Source organism: Drosophila ficusphila, unplaced genomic scaffold (genome assembly GCF_018152265.1).
Source record: "Drosophila ficusphila isolate 14025-0441.05 unplaced genomic scaffold, ASM1815226v1 contig_286, whole genome shotgun sequence".
Taxonomy (NCBI): Eukaryota; Metazoa; Arthropoda; class Insecta; order Diptera; family Drosophilidae; genus Drosophila; species Drosophila ficusphila.
Window position 1 is genome coordinate 4,242,282 of NW_025064189.1, and position 13,836 is coordinate 4,256,117.

Here is a 13,836-nt window from a genome sequence, read left to right on the forward strand (position 1 = left end):
ATCGAATTGGAATCCAACTTGCACTCGTGTGACCGCTTCTCGGTCGTTTAAACATACCGTACTGTAGATAAATAGTCGATAAAACTATCGGTTTTAATAAAGTGTCTTAGACACAGTTGGCAGCGCTGATGGGGAAGAAAACTTTACTGAGGTCAGCGAGTGGCAGAGCTGTTTGGTGTGTGAAACGGATAAGTTCGGAAGAACTTTACTAATTCAACCAGTGCTGTAAAATGTGAAAATATTATTTTGAAAATTCAAAATTCAGTACTTTCTATGGGGATCAATGACACAATTAAAGAGTGAAATTGTTAGGAGCTTCAAATAAATATAAATATAAAATTTAAAGTAATCCATTATCCCAACAAATTAATACAAGTACAACGATTTCATCCTTTTCCGTTTGTTACGTTTTATTTATCCGTTGGTTTTCGTTTTGCATTCTCAATCTTTAGTTTTGTGTTCGCTTAGTTTTTATTTAGTATGTATACCCGACAAAAATTTCAAGTTTGTTCGTTTCAATTTCTCTCTCCTGCTAGAGTTCAGTATCGAAAGATCCTTCTCTCCATTCACACGATCCCCTTTTTCAGCTTCCCCACCATTTTCATTTTTCAATTATCAGTTACAGTTTCCTCGTTTACACTAAATTAACTTTTCAAGTAGGACTCTTGCTTTTCAAGTTCTTGGTTTTTACTCTTTCCCTTTTCGGTTCGCTTACAAATATAAATATAATTTTAACTTTCCTCTGGTTACTTTGTTTTTATGTTACGTTCAAGGACTTTCTTTAGTATTTCTAAGTTACAAAAAAGCAGCAAAGTAAATGAAGTAATATTAAGGTGCATTCAACACAGGCTAAAAAATAAATGCCTTCCCCTAACAAAATCCAACCTTATTAGCATTATGACACTTACTTAAAACTGTACTGACTGATTGGCTTCATTTTGCGAAACTTATTTGTTCTGTGACTATGAAAATGTGGCAATTGGCGAGTGAAGGATATGACTCGACAAATTTCGATCCAGTCAGTCAGCAGAATTTTCATCAATCGAGATTAGACTATTACAGATATTGGTAATTTATACAGATTTCAAAACACTTTATTACTTTACAATAACAATTTGCGCTCTGGATCTTGGAACAATAGACTAACTTATAGTGTTTTGTTATTGGTTGGTAATGGTTTCCTTTGTTTTCACTTGTTTAATATTCCGTTAATATAGGTTTTATAAATATACATATATGCGTATAGACTTAGAAGTACAAAGTTCTCAGACCCCAACTACACAAATTTGCGTTGAAAAACACTTTTCCAGTAACTCTAGTTGAATTATAAACCAAAAATGCCCGCTCTTTATGTATCGCTTACAGAGTGATATTCAAAAATATGGGCAGGAGTCTGAACCTTCTTGAGAATTTTAACTAAAATTGGGAGGCAACACAAAATCCCACCTGAGAAGGCAAATAACCGTTGACAACGCAAATATCGAAATGGAAACGAAGGCTAACTGAAAAACAAACGTTAATTTAGTGGCTGTCAATAATTCTGCAAACTATATAATCTATACATTCACGACTTTGGGCTAGACAACACACGTTTAAAGTTACTGCAAAGAACTGTAGCTGTTAAAATACATATAGAGTTTTCGGAGTGACTAATAGTTTAACCAACTAGTAAAGCAGCTAAGTCCCTTTTCTGCAACATTATTTCCCTTTGGCTGGGTGGTCATGGACAATTCTAGACATTTAAATTCATGCCAGCACACTCTAATCTTTAAGCCTTACGCATTACGTATTACGTATTACGTATTACGTGTACGCATAATGCACCCAGTTACGTACAGTTTAATGACTGAATTTTGGTTCGTCTGTTTCTTATATACATGTTCAGAAATATATAGTAGTTCGTATGTATGCCTGTCCACCCGGTACAACTTTTCGCTTACAAATTAAACTCTCTACCGAACGATCGATCGTGTGTGTGCCACCCAGGTTTAAAATTAAAAAACAACTTGTACACCGCTACATAAATAAATGTCCTTAGCCGTTAACAGGGGGGAGTGGTGGTGTTTGGTAATGGTGTTTTTGGAGTGGGATTGGGCGTGGGCGTAGGGCGTGGCTCGCTGCTCTTCTCCTTACTGCGCCTTGGCCTTGCGCAGATAGGCGGCCTGATCCTCGCCAGCGCCGATGAACTTGGAGCTCTCGCTGGTCTGCGGCGGGCTGCTCGACTGCTTGACCGCATTCTGGGCGGCCAGGGAGGCGGCCATGCGACGGCTCTTGTGGCCACCGGGCGCCAGGTACGCCTTGTAGAAGAAGCGCGCGAACAGGACAAAATAGCTGAAGTACATGGCGATCGACAGGTTGATGTTGCGCTGCGAGATGTTGCAGGACGAGGTGCCGTGCGTCTTCAGGAAGCCGTTGGCCCACACGTTGATCGCACAGCCAATGATCATCTGCGCCAGCTGCAGTGATGTGATGATCATCGAGATGAACCTGGGCGGATTGAAGCGGGCCGCCTTAAGCGCATAGTAGCTGTACATCACCGAGTGAACGCAGTAGTTCATCACGATGAACCAGCGGGCCGAGCTGGTGTACTCCGTGTAGCTGAACCACGAGTAGATCAGCACGGTGATGTGATGGTACCTGCAAAGGAAAACATTGAAATGAATATACATTGTACTATCAGTTCCCTGGAAACCCATTAAAAATAATGGGGGTTGAAGATTATCAAATCAAATTGAATGAATTAAATTCCGTGTATTGTTTTGAGGAAATTAAAGCCCATAGAAACTGTATATACAATATGTTGTATTATGACATATTCCTAATGCCACTGAATTGATAAAGTTTTTAAAATGCTTTATTTCAACTAGTAATAAGCAATTAAGTTAATTAAGTTTTTGTATGAGTCTGAAATTTGACTTTTAGTATGAATTTATTTAAAAGGGACTTGTGAGACCCCCTAAACTATTTTATCAATTTTATAAACAAAATAAAGACGGAAAAACTTTTACTATATTGAATCATCAATAGCAGTTTAGGTCTCTCGTTTTAAAGTTAAAGAAATGATTAAATTAAATACCACAGAGTTTAATTTTTATCAAGAATTATGTTGCTGAAATTCCTATTGAAAGCAAAATTCCATTTTGAGGCTTACCAGTGCAGGAAGATAAGAGGCTGCTTGCGGAGCACGATGAATATCGTGTCGCCCAGTTCTGGCAACTTGCTGAGCACGAAGAGCCAGGTCCAGAAGCCGCACACGCGATCTTGCTCGATGTAGCTGTGGGAGAGGAATATGTGTTGAATATCGGTCAGTGAACGCACATTTGCATAGGAATCGAGTTTTCAGCCCCCATATCAAGGTCAAGCGTGCAGGCGCCGCTGAACTTGATATTAAAAAGGCTGAAAGGCTGGAAGGCAAATACCAACCTGGGCACGCAGACGGAGTGGAAAAGTCCGTAGTGACGCAGCACGTGAATCAGCTCCGGCGCCGTTCGAGCGGCTCCCATGATGCTGAACATGGCCAGCAGGGTGTTCCATATGATCAGCGGGCCGCGCAGTACAAATCTGCAATAAATAGTGAAAGGAAACTTTAGCAATACAGGAAAAATACATAGGAAACGTACTAAAAATGTGTAATTAAAAGTTGGGGTTTATTCCTCGTAAACCCGACTTGGGGTACGACTTGCAACTAATTAATTCTGAGATGTATCGTGAAACTTTTCGATAGCTACGTTCATTGAATTTAAAATAATCTGGTAAATTCCTCAAAGCAACAGAGTTTCTTAGACTGCGACAAAGTTGGTTATCATAAATTTAATATATAATTTAATCTACTCACTCCCACACTTGCCAAATGCAAATTCCAGACGATTTCGCACAGCGAACACTTGAAATCATTCATATTTACTCGAGGCTAATAGTCGTGAAATCACAGCGGAAAAAAAACAACTGCAAAGATCAACAAACTCTAACAATTTTCAATTTTCCATGCCTCCGTCCTAGACGAGCGTGACAGTCAAAGATCAAGTACTATTTGCTATGAGCACTTAATATGTGCGAATTTTTGAGTAATGCAATGACATCAACGCACAACTTGAGGATGTCACAGGGCCAGTAGTCGCAGTCACAGGTATTAGAATTGAAAATTTATTCATTAGATCCCTTTAATCTCTCCCCAAACTTTGTTGTCAGGCCACTTTGAATAACAAGCTAGCTGGACTCGATCGTTCGATGCAAGGGAATTAGAATAAGCATTACTCAATGTCATGGCATCGACTACTATAGATTACACTTGATTAGTTCGTCTAAGGTTAACTGAAAACAAAAAATTATCAGGTGATTGACTAACATTAATTAAGGATGGACTTAGTCTCGAAAAAGACTATGGAAATGAGAACTTCTTTCATAGTCAGACACTCATTAATTCACTCCTTTGTTTTCGGTTCTCATCAGAACAGAAAAAAAGTTGCCCAGACAAAAATACTGGTTTGGGGTTTAACAAACCCAATACCTCGTTCCACAAAATTTTTTAAGCCAAATTAAATTGACGTAATAAACCAATAAAAATAAGTTAGTACTGAATTATAAACTAATTTCAGTCGAATCACTCAACGAGTTGCTCTAATTAGGAATTGATTTGAATGTGGATTTCTTAATCTTTATTAGTAAAGGCAAACAAAGTTGCGCAATTATTGGTCTGCGAATCAACCAGCCAACCTTATCGATGGCCTGTTCGCTATACTATATACTCCATGCCTGAAGTGAAACCTCTCCACGCGACAATTAGTCATAAAAAAAAACCAATCAAACCAAAAAAAAGTGTGATTTCTGTTATCAGCATGTGTTTTTGTTGGCCGGGCCAAATAATTGATTGCCTTAACCTTTGGCCTGGGAAACAGATTTAAACAGTTGTGAACAAACAAAAATAACTTTGCAAATATTCCAGCAAAACGTTGTCAAGTTGCGCGAAAACAAAGTGAATAAGGAAAGTGTTTGTTTTCGGCACATGTTAGCTAAGAGCCTCGAATGCGTCAATGGATTTATAAAAACTTGGGAATCGATAGTCACTTGTTTTCCCCCAAACAAAGCCATAAAGATTGTGTATTTCAGGCCAGTCCATGGAGACTGTTATCGGGGGCAATCAGAATGCTCAATTGTGCCATCAACCCCCCAAAAAGCTCACTTTAAATTCCGGCAGAGATTTACATAGATAAGTCCCACTGTATTAGACAATTAAGCTCTGTTTTGAGGAGAAAAAAAACACGGGGGAAGGGGGAAACCAAGCGGAAATGTTCAACTAAAGAATTGAGTTCTAGATGTGCTCTGGTTGGGAATCTTAAAAAATCATTTCCATTAATAACAATTAAGTGCAATGCCAGGAGAGACCAAGAGAAGTAGTGAGCCTTTTAAGCCGAAGCTTAACTACACTAAAAGTGCTTTATATGATTTAAAAAAAATTTTATTTTCTAAAATAAAGTCACGCTAACCTTAACTCACAATTAAACACTTCTGGTCCCCTGTTGGTTTGATATTTTTTAACAGTATTAACAAACTCGGAAAAACTCTGTTATACATTTATTTGCATTTAAAACGTTCCTCTCATCTTTAAAACTTTGTAAACTACCCGCGTTATGCAACGGAAAATTGGCCTGCAAAAGCTTTTTTTGCCTGCAAAACTTTATCGTCCAAACTTATCGTCCAAACAATTCCCAACTGGTTCTAGCTGCGCGCGCATTAGCTTCCACTTCCCGACCTTCAGCAACTCGTGCCTCAAACTAATGAGTAAGGAAAACCAAATGGCCTTGCTAACCGCTTGGCAGTTTTGGCTTCTAGGCAGGGGGGCGACTTTCGTCCCTTGAAGCTCAATTTTTGCAAGGGCACAGGTCGTCCCCTCCTTTTCCGAGTGGGTGGCGTCCGGCTGAGCGAACCGGCACCTACTTTGTGCCCGGCGAGCGAGGCCGGATGCCACTTCTCGGCTGGGTGTTTGCGATCTGCCCGATAAATAATCCATTCGTTAAGCATCCTTTTATTATTAATTTATACAACAGAAATTTAAACATTGAACTTGCAATTTTTAAGAGGTTTTCGTCTCGATTGAACCATTTTTATTCCTACATAAACGAAAATATATATGAAGAAAAAAGGAGGTTGAATAAAACAAACAGGGTATTCCTGATTTACAAAGTAATTTATGCACTAGGTAAAAAAGTGAAATAACAAGCCTTCGTAACATAAAATTTATTAAGACAAAGATCGTTGTTATTTAATATACATTAGGGAAGTGGAAGTCAAAGTTCAAAGTTAGATGAAATCCAAAGAAATAAGCTGGCAAAAAAATGAAGTTGGTCCGCATAACATGATTACCATAATCATGATGATGTAGCTCTTTTTTGCTGCTCTCTGGGGAAGTTAGTGAACTTTCTTTTGCTTTCTTGACTTAATGGCGAAAATTGCATAAGCAAAGAGAAAGACATTCGCCGACTGGGAGAGCGAAAATCAGATATACAAGAGAGTAAACCTGATTGTGCAAAATATGTAAACAAAACCCAGTGGAGAAAGAGAGAAAAACAAAAAAAAAACCCCAGATATGTTGGTCAATTGATTATCGTATGCTAGTTTTGGCTTGGGTTTAGCTCGGATTGTTTAGGTTGATTTATGCAGCCCCCTTATAAATTCACTATATATATACACACCACTTTTCCATGCGGTGGCATGGCATACTTCCATACTTATAGATACAAATACGTATGGAAATGCGGTACAAAATTCGCAACATTGTCTCGAAACTGATGAGACACTGTTTTGTTTTTCTTTTTTTCGCAAACCTTTTTTTCGGTGAATTGCAAAAGTCTTGGCTTTCTGGGTTTTATGTTAAGCCAAAATTAAGGTTTCGCTATGAATTCGTTTTTAATTATTATTCATTATATTTTGTGCTGGTTCACAAAAACGGCAAGATTGGATGTCTCAGCATTGACCAAGTTTCCGAATTTCCGAATGCTTTCAAAGTGCAAGGGAAAAAATATTGTGAAAGGTTTGAGCCATTTTGTGCTTAACGATTTTCCATCAGAGAATTGCTTTTGCAGTGGCAATCAAGATTATCTTGCTAAAGTTAAAGGCTATTTCAGAAATGTTGCTTAATTAAATGTTATGGATTTGCAACACGGAAGAGCTTTCTTATTTTAACTATCAGTTTTTTAAATACATATAATAATAATACCTTTTTTGATTAGAATCTGTTTATAATTTTCCAACCCGTTTGTTTTTGTACGTCTGGCTTTTTATCATTTTAGGCTCCATTATTCGTTTAATTCCCTTAACATGTTTTGCATTGCTAATGATGCTAATTTTTGTAAATTTCGAGGTATTTCAATTAAAACACGACCAATGACCCATTTTACTCTCCAATTAAACTCTCTTAACTTCCATCAAAAGTATATATAATGAGCGTATCCAATTTGTTTGCGGAATTTACAACCGAATTTTGTTGGTTTCGAGAAACATTTAGAAATCCGTGATATTTCGCATCTGAAAAGTACTACAGGTGTTAATGGGCACCAATCTTATCGGCGTAATTGTTTATGGCGAAAGGGAAACTTGAGTGTTTTCCTTTTCGCCAACGGTGGCTGAGTCATGGCTAGAAGTTTTGGGGCAACACGGTATGACACACCTGCTGCTGATCCAGCAGGTGGGCGATAAGCTGTCGATACTCGGACCGAATTCAATCATCACAAGTCCAGTTAAAAACAATTTTTGGTTGCCGACAGAAACGAGTTATTTCTGAGGGAGAGATGGACGCGTGGAGTAAATAAAAGTGGGGAAAAGTGGCGTGATATAGAGATGCTGACTCAAAAAAGGGCCGTCATAAACAGAGAGAGAGAGAGAGAGCTTTTCTCCGAGCTTTATGTTTGGTACTATCGTTCATACCATATGTAGGAAAATATCAAAACATCATCCGAAAGGCCTATAAAAATAGCGCGGCTCTAACGAGATTTGCCTGCCGGCTCTCTGCCCACTTTTGACCAACTGTTTGTGTTAACGGTTGTCGTTAATTTGATGTTAATATATGTACATGTATGCACCACACTCATAAGCCGACCAAAATTAAATTAAGTTTCACTTTCAGCAATGCCTCTTCTTGACTCTCCATATTCGCCGTGTGTTTTCGTATTTATTTATTATTTTTTTTTTCGGCCTGTCGGCGTTTGTAATTGTTAACTAAATGCCGCCTGGCAATATATAATTGTGGCCGTAATTGCAATTGTAATGCCAGGTGCCTGTGGAGGGTGTTGGCGGCTCGCCTGTCATGCTGGCAATTATTGGTTAATTCGCAAATCGTTATACAATTGCCACGCTTCAACTGCAAACTTTAAAAATTTCCCCATGTGAACAGCAGTAATATGGTTTTTCAACAATATTAGGACACTGTATACGGAACTAGCGTGATGAAGCCACATTAAAGGACATTTTTAATGGGGGTGGAGTCAAAATCAAACGGGGTTTTGGGTAGAAACTAGGTTCTTTGTACTCGTACGTCCTCGTCACACTTATTTCCTGTTGTTGTGAATAATAACGTACTACTTCCTCAGATAAAAATAAATATAAACGAGTGAAACTACGACCATTGAATGACTCAAGCGTTTAAAATTTTGAATTACTTCCAAGATCGGTCATTCGCTCTATTGTGAAAATGTTCATTTGTGATTTTTTTTTCAGTTCTAAGCATTGGCGCCCACACACTTTTCTCACCCCATTTTATACGGCCCCCTTCTCCTTGTATGGAAACAAAACGTTTGCACACGCAGAGTACAATATTACACACTGCACAACAAGAACTATTTTTATCGGGTGATTTAATTTCTTGCAGGAATTGCAATTTGTTTTTGAGACCGGAGGCCGCCTCAAAATTAAAATGAGGCTTGTAATAAGAAAATATATGTTGCTTAAATTGATAATTAATCATATGCAACTATGTATATAACATAACAAATATTTAGTTTAAAATCTAGTTTTCAATTTTATGAAAGCGCATAACTTAATTATTGTGTAGTCTGGTGTACACTGTCCAGTTGAAGTGGGACAAACGAGCGAGTACATAAGTGAATGTCCTGCTGTCCTGTCCGGCGACTCCAGCCTGGTAGTATTGCCCCCCAAAAGCCACACCCACTTATTGCATGCCACGCCATGTGCCACAGACTGAACTTTGTCCGCTGGGCATGTTAAATAGAACGTGCACCTACATATAGAGCTAATCAGTTTAATGACTTTAATGACGTACTGTCCGAAATGAGCGATGGAAAAAAAAAAAAAAGTGGAAATGCATTCGGAACTTAGGTAAGGAGGAATGCAAGTGGAAGTCCACTCTCTAAATATGTAAACACCCGTATATGTAAACCAAACATGCGTTGCCATTGGTTAAGTATGTCTACTTAAATATTCATAAGCTTATTTAACCACGATTTTAATTTGCTTAATTTATCCTTTTGCCTCTCCCTAATTTTAACCCTTTGCAGTCATATAAAAAATGCCCTGGAACCTGCCCCCAAACGCATTTTCATCGCTCTTCCATTAAATTCACACCTTTCTATGCCAAGTACGCCCATTTGTTTAGCCGTCTCTCCTTCATGTGGGTAAATATTGAGACGACATTCCGAAAAGAGCCGAGTGTGTAAAGCAGAGTTAACAACAATAAAAACATAAAATTGTCCGAGAAATCCCCAATGAGTGTCCGTCGGGAGAACTGCCGTGCAACCCAGGGCCAAGCCCCTATATGTATATAACTCAACTCAACTCAACTCATCTGATTCCAATGGGTGTAGGCTGGAGTGTGGGCAGAAATGGGTACTCTAAAAATTATGTAAGCAGTCTTTATTGGAATCGCTGAAAGAAGATGAGCAAAAACGTTGATTCCGAAACAACAAAAAATGTATGTTTTTTTCTCCATTTTTTTGCTTCTAAACAGAACCTTTTTTGAAACGTTTTAAGAATTTTATAATGAAGAAGGAATGAATTCATAATACCTCAAAAAACATACATATATATTAGATGATTCCCATTTTAACCATACCAACTTTCAGCTGTTCATATTCATTATTTTCCCAGAAGAAACTAGAAACAAAGAACTTTACTAGTGAACTTTGAAACTTACTGCCCAATTTGACAGTAGCTTTTGCGAGGCCATAAATCGCCCCCAAACAGGTGACAAACAGAAATTATGATCTTGCAAAAATACAGACTAGACTAGAGGCGCCCAAAAATGGCATGTCACGAGCCCAACTTAATTTGGCCACAAAAACCCGATGACGACAATTAGAAGCAGGGAGGCAGAAGAAACGCAAACAGCAAAGCGAAACGAGACAATTGTCAGCACGGAAAGCCAATTGAATCCATCACAGCCACAGGTAAATCAGGTAACGAGGAACAATCGTGTTGACAGTTGGAAAAATTGCTAAAATACCCAAAATTGCTAAAAATCAAAGATCTTTAGGTATTGGAAACTGAGGCGGAAAAGTGCGTGTTGCAAACTCAATTGCCTGGTAATAGAGATTGGTTCAAGGATCCACCTTTAGCATTATCGATTGATGAGCTATAATTTTATATAATTACACGTGAAACTCAACAGCTGTTTGGCTTAATAACAAAGAGCCACTTGGACTGCAGTCATTCCGGAGAATAAACTGAAACAAAGTGCGATTGAGTAAATATGGGGTTTCCAGGGATTGGTTTTATTAAATAGAAACATTTCAACTGGCTGCAATGGGCGTGTGGATTTGTGGGTGTAATTAGTGCCACTCCTCCCGCCGCCAGTTAGTAATTTCTCAAGGTTTCAAGGGCAGAGCGATAATTTCGCAGAGTTGGCGAACCAGCAAAGAACACATGTTCCCAAGTAGTCTAGTAAATATGTATGGAAGACTCACCTCGGCCGATTTTGCATAAAGTGCTGACCACCGAATATTACCAGCATGTAGATGCCGCAGTAGTAGAACACCCATGTCCAGTTCTCTAGCATCCATTTGCGCGTGCGCTGGTGAATGAAGTCGTTCTCGAAATCAAAGATGTACGAGTAGTTGGGCGTAACGCTAATGTCCATGTTGATCATTTTGGTGGGTTTTATGTGTTGTGTTGGTGGCTATGTTACTTGGTTTATGCGCAGCTAAGGAGGAAAAATAACGTAGAACTCTATAAGTTAAAAGGTTATAAAAAGCTGAGTAGTTTGTTTAACATAATGATTTGATATTGCTTAATTATAAGGAAGTTGAACCTTAACATTTCAACGTTAATTTGCAGGTGTTATTGTTTTTAATTTGAAAGACCTAGACAAATTTCTAGCTCAAATAAAAACGCTGCAATAAAATTCATTTTTGTAGAAAGAAATTTGTTGTGTCTACACACATTTGGCTTCAAATGGTATTGACCAAGGGTTCAAGTTAAAAAGTGATACTTTGTACATTTCTTTATTAGATGCTTTTTGTTGAACTTTGTTAGTGGGAAACCTTTCGAAGGAGTTTCACAACAAACCTCTAAATGTTTTAGCGGGTCATAAAAAAATACTTTTCATTTTTAAGTAAGTGTAAAGTTTGAATGTTAGCTGACGTCTTATGACATTTTGAGATGTGAAGCTTTTTTAACAAGTTACCACTAAACCCTTTTCAAAATTATTTTATTTTAAAATTTATTGTATTATCATTGAAAAAAACCCATTTTCTCTCGATCCAAAAATAAGTAAATGGTAAAGTACAAAGAATATTTTCAAGTTATCTACAATACGAATGTTTTTAGTTTTTCTGCTTATGGGCTCCCGAACTTTACTGTTTGCCGTATCTTATCTGTTCACTAAGTAATGGGGATTTTACACGAGGTTTAAAGCTGAATTCAGTAAAAAGTTCCGCACCACTCCCCCTTTATCACACACACGCATACACAATCAGGCACATTAAAGCGCGCGTTTTGTCGCATAAATTTCTGGACGACCTTCCTTTCCCCTTCGTCCCGCCCGCACTTCTCCTCTCTCTCATCTTTTCCATTGATTTTGCGAAACAACAAAAAAACACCGCTGGTCCATGGAGGCTAAGGCTCTCTCGCTCATTCTCTCTCTGTGCCTTCCCCACAGATTGTTTCTGGCTCGCTCTCTATGAGATGTGCAACGCTTTCATGAATGGCGCACGCTTTGTGGTCATCTTCATTTACATTCTTCCGCTTTTCACACTTTTCATACCTCGTGCTGGAGCTCTAATAGATACACAAACCACTTGCTACAGAGAAAAATGGAGTATATGCCTTAAGTAAAGTCTTTTAAAATCTTAGCAAATGTGGTTGCTAAGAAAAAAATCATTTTTTTTTTAATTTTAAAAATGTTATGGGCATTCTCAGAGCATAATTACTAAAGAAATCATTTTTTTAGTCCGAATATTGTTTTGACTCTTTTTAATTTCCGAAGTATTCTTTCAGTGTAGTGGGCACACCGGGTGAGAGGGGGTGGCTGTAACGGTAAGTGTGACTATGTGGTAAAGGGAGAGCGCCAGACTGGCGGGCTCTCTCCCTTGCTCTCTTGGTAAAAAAGTCTCGTGCAAATAAAAAGAATTCGGAAGAAATGCAAGCATGAGCAAACACAAAAATCAGCCGAAACACAAATGAGGCAGGCACAATTTGCCGGTGGGAGGGAAATTAGTTTGAATGCCTAATTGCATGCCAGACACGCGACTTTAGAAACACACACTTTTACGCACTCTCACTCACTCTCGCACACACATACAGGTGATTTCGTTTAGTATAAGCTTCGCTTTGGAAGCTTTTTTGTTGTTTCTTTTTGAGTAACATATCCGGTTTTTTGCGCGAGCGCTTTCAAAAATTTCTAGTGAAATTTTTGTTCGTGGCTCTAGCGGTTTTTTATGATTTCAAAACACCTCACCCTCTCCCCACACTGTCTTGCAAAAAACACGCGATTTTTTTTTTTTGGTTATTTTTCTTTCCGAATCGATAAACTATTCAGAAAAATCAGCAAACGTCTGAGAAATATGTTTTCGCCTCTCTCTCTCGCAGCATCGGCAGAAAAAGGGGCGCAAAACAAGGAGGAAATAAAACCACCACAAAACATTAACGAGTACACGCACTCACACAGTATCACAGAAAACACGGTTACTATTTTCGAACGGTGATGGCTATGAGGTAATTACTTTTGCTCGCCGCCTCTTATCGCAATATCAATTGGCTGGATCGTCCACACACTTTTACCAGCGGTTCAGCTAACTCAAAAAACTTTCCTCGGATTCGCCGGCGCAAAGCGAACTGAACGTGAACTGTTGTGGCGGTTAGTATATTACTTTGTTTTTCGTCTAGACTTTTGTATTCTTCCACTGGAGGCGCTTTTGCCTGCTCTGTTAATGGTAATGCTAAAAATGTTTCGGTATTTTTAGTTGTCGTGTTATTTTTCTTGGCTCACGGTCACACAGCGAGGGGGTTGCTTGGCGCTCCCGTGCTCTTTTTAAAAGTAGCCGCTGTGCCCCTCTCTCACACTGTTAAAAAAGCTTTTAACCTAACATTTCTGTTAGCTTTTTTTGATTTGTTCAAATAATTTTTACATTGTACCGTTACATTACTAACCAAAAGATTCATTTGGCGAATGGGAAAATTGTATTTCAGAATCGCACTGGATTTAACTGACATATAATTTAAGCAACAAGAAGTTGAGTTATGTATCAATTATTGAGTTTCCCCATAATCAGCAATAAAAAAACACTTTTCTATCATCAGTTGGAGCTATTCAAATACTTTTAAAAAGCTGTTAATAAAGCTCACTTAAAATGTATTGTTATTTCAAATAGAAAAGTTACCCTTTGTTGTGAA

The 13,836-nt window shown here is 38.3% G+C and overlaps 1 protein-coding gene and 1 non-coding gene across 3 annotated transcripts; one reads left to right on the forward strand and one right to left on the reverse strand.

The window, feature by feature from the left end:
* Nucleotides 1–665: 665 nt before the first annotated feature.
* On the reverse strand, nucleotides 666–13,307 carry LOC108089527 (elongation of very long chain fatty acids protein 6). 2 transcript variants are annotated; one of them, XM_017187859.1, is made up of 5 exons: nucleotides 13,108–13,307; nucleotides 10,911–11,146; nucleotides 3,424–3,561; nucleotides 3,152–3,274; nucleotides 666–2,637 (listed from the first exon to the last, which is right to left on the reverse strand). In XM_017187859.1, the coding sequence occupies exons 2-5, from the start codon at nucleotides 11,090–11,092 to the stop codon at nucleotides 2,130–2,132; spliced, it is 951 nt and encodes a 316-aa protein (XP_017043348.1). In that variant the 5' UTR covers nucleotides 11,093–11,146; nucleotides 13,108–13,307; the 3' UTR covers nucleotides 666–2,129. The 2 variants fall into 2 exon arrangements, with proteins under 2 accessions (XP_017043348.1, XP_017043349.1); XM_017187860.2 differs by having other exon boundaries at nucleotides 13,167–13,306.
* Nucleotides 5,762–5,966, forward strand: LOC122319915. Its single transcript, XR_006245383.1, has one exon. It is a non-coding gene; the product is annotated as a U12 minor spliceosomal RNA (small nuclear RNA).
* Nucleotides 13,308–13,836: the final 529 nt, after the last annotated feature.

Excerpts from the sequence above, each read along its gene's own strand:
- LOC108089527 (XM_017187859.1), bottom strand. The coding sequence starts at position 11,092 with ATGATCAACATGGACATTAGCGTTACGCCCAACTACTCGTACATCTTT. Across the intron at positions 3,562-10,910 it reads TTTATGCAAAATCGGCCGAG|ATTTGTACTGCGCGGCCCGC; the intron begins GTGAGTCTTCCA and ends TATTTATTGCAG. Across the intron at positions 3,275-3,423 it reads CACTCCGTCTGCGTGCCCAG|CTACATCGAGCAAGATCGCG; the intron begins GTTGGTATTTGC and ends CCTCTCCCACAG.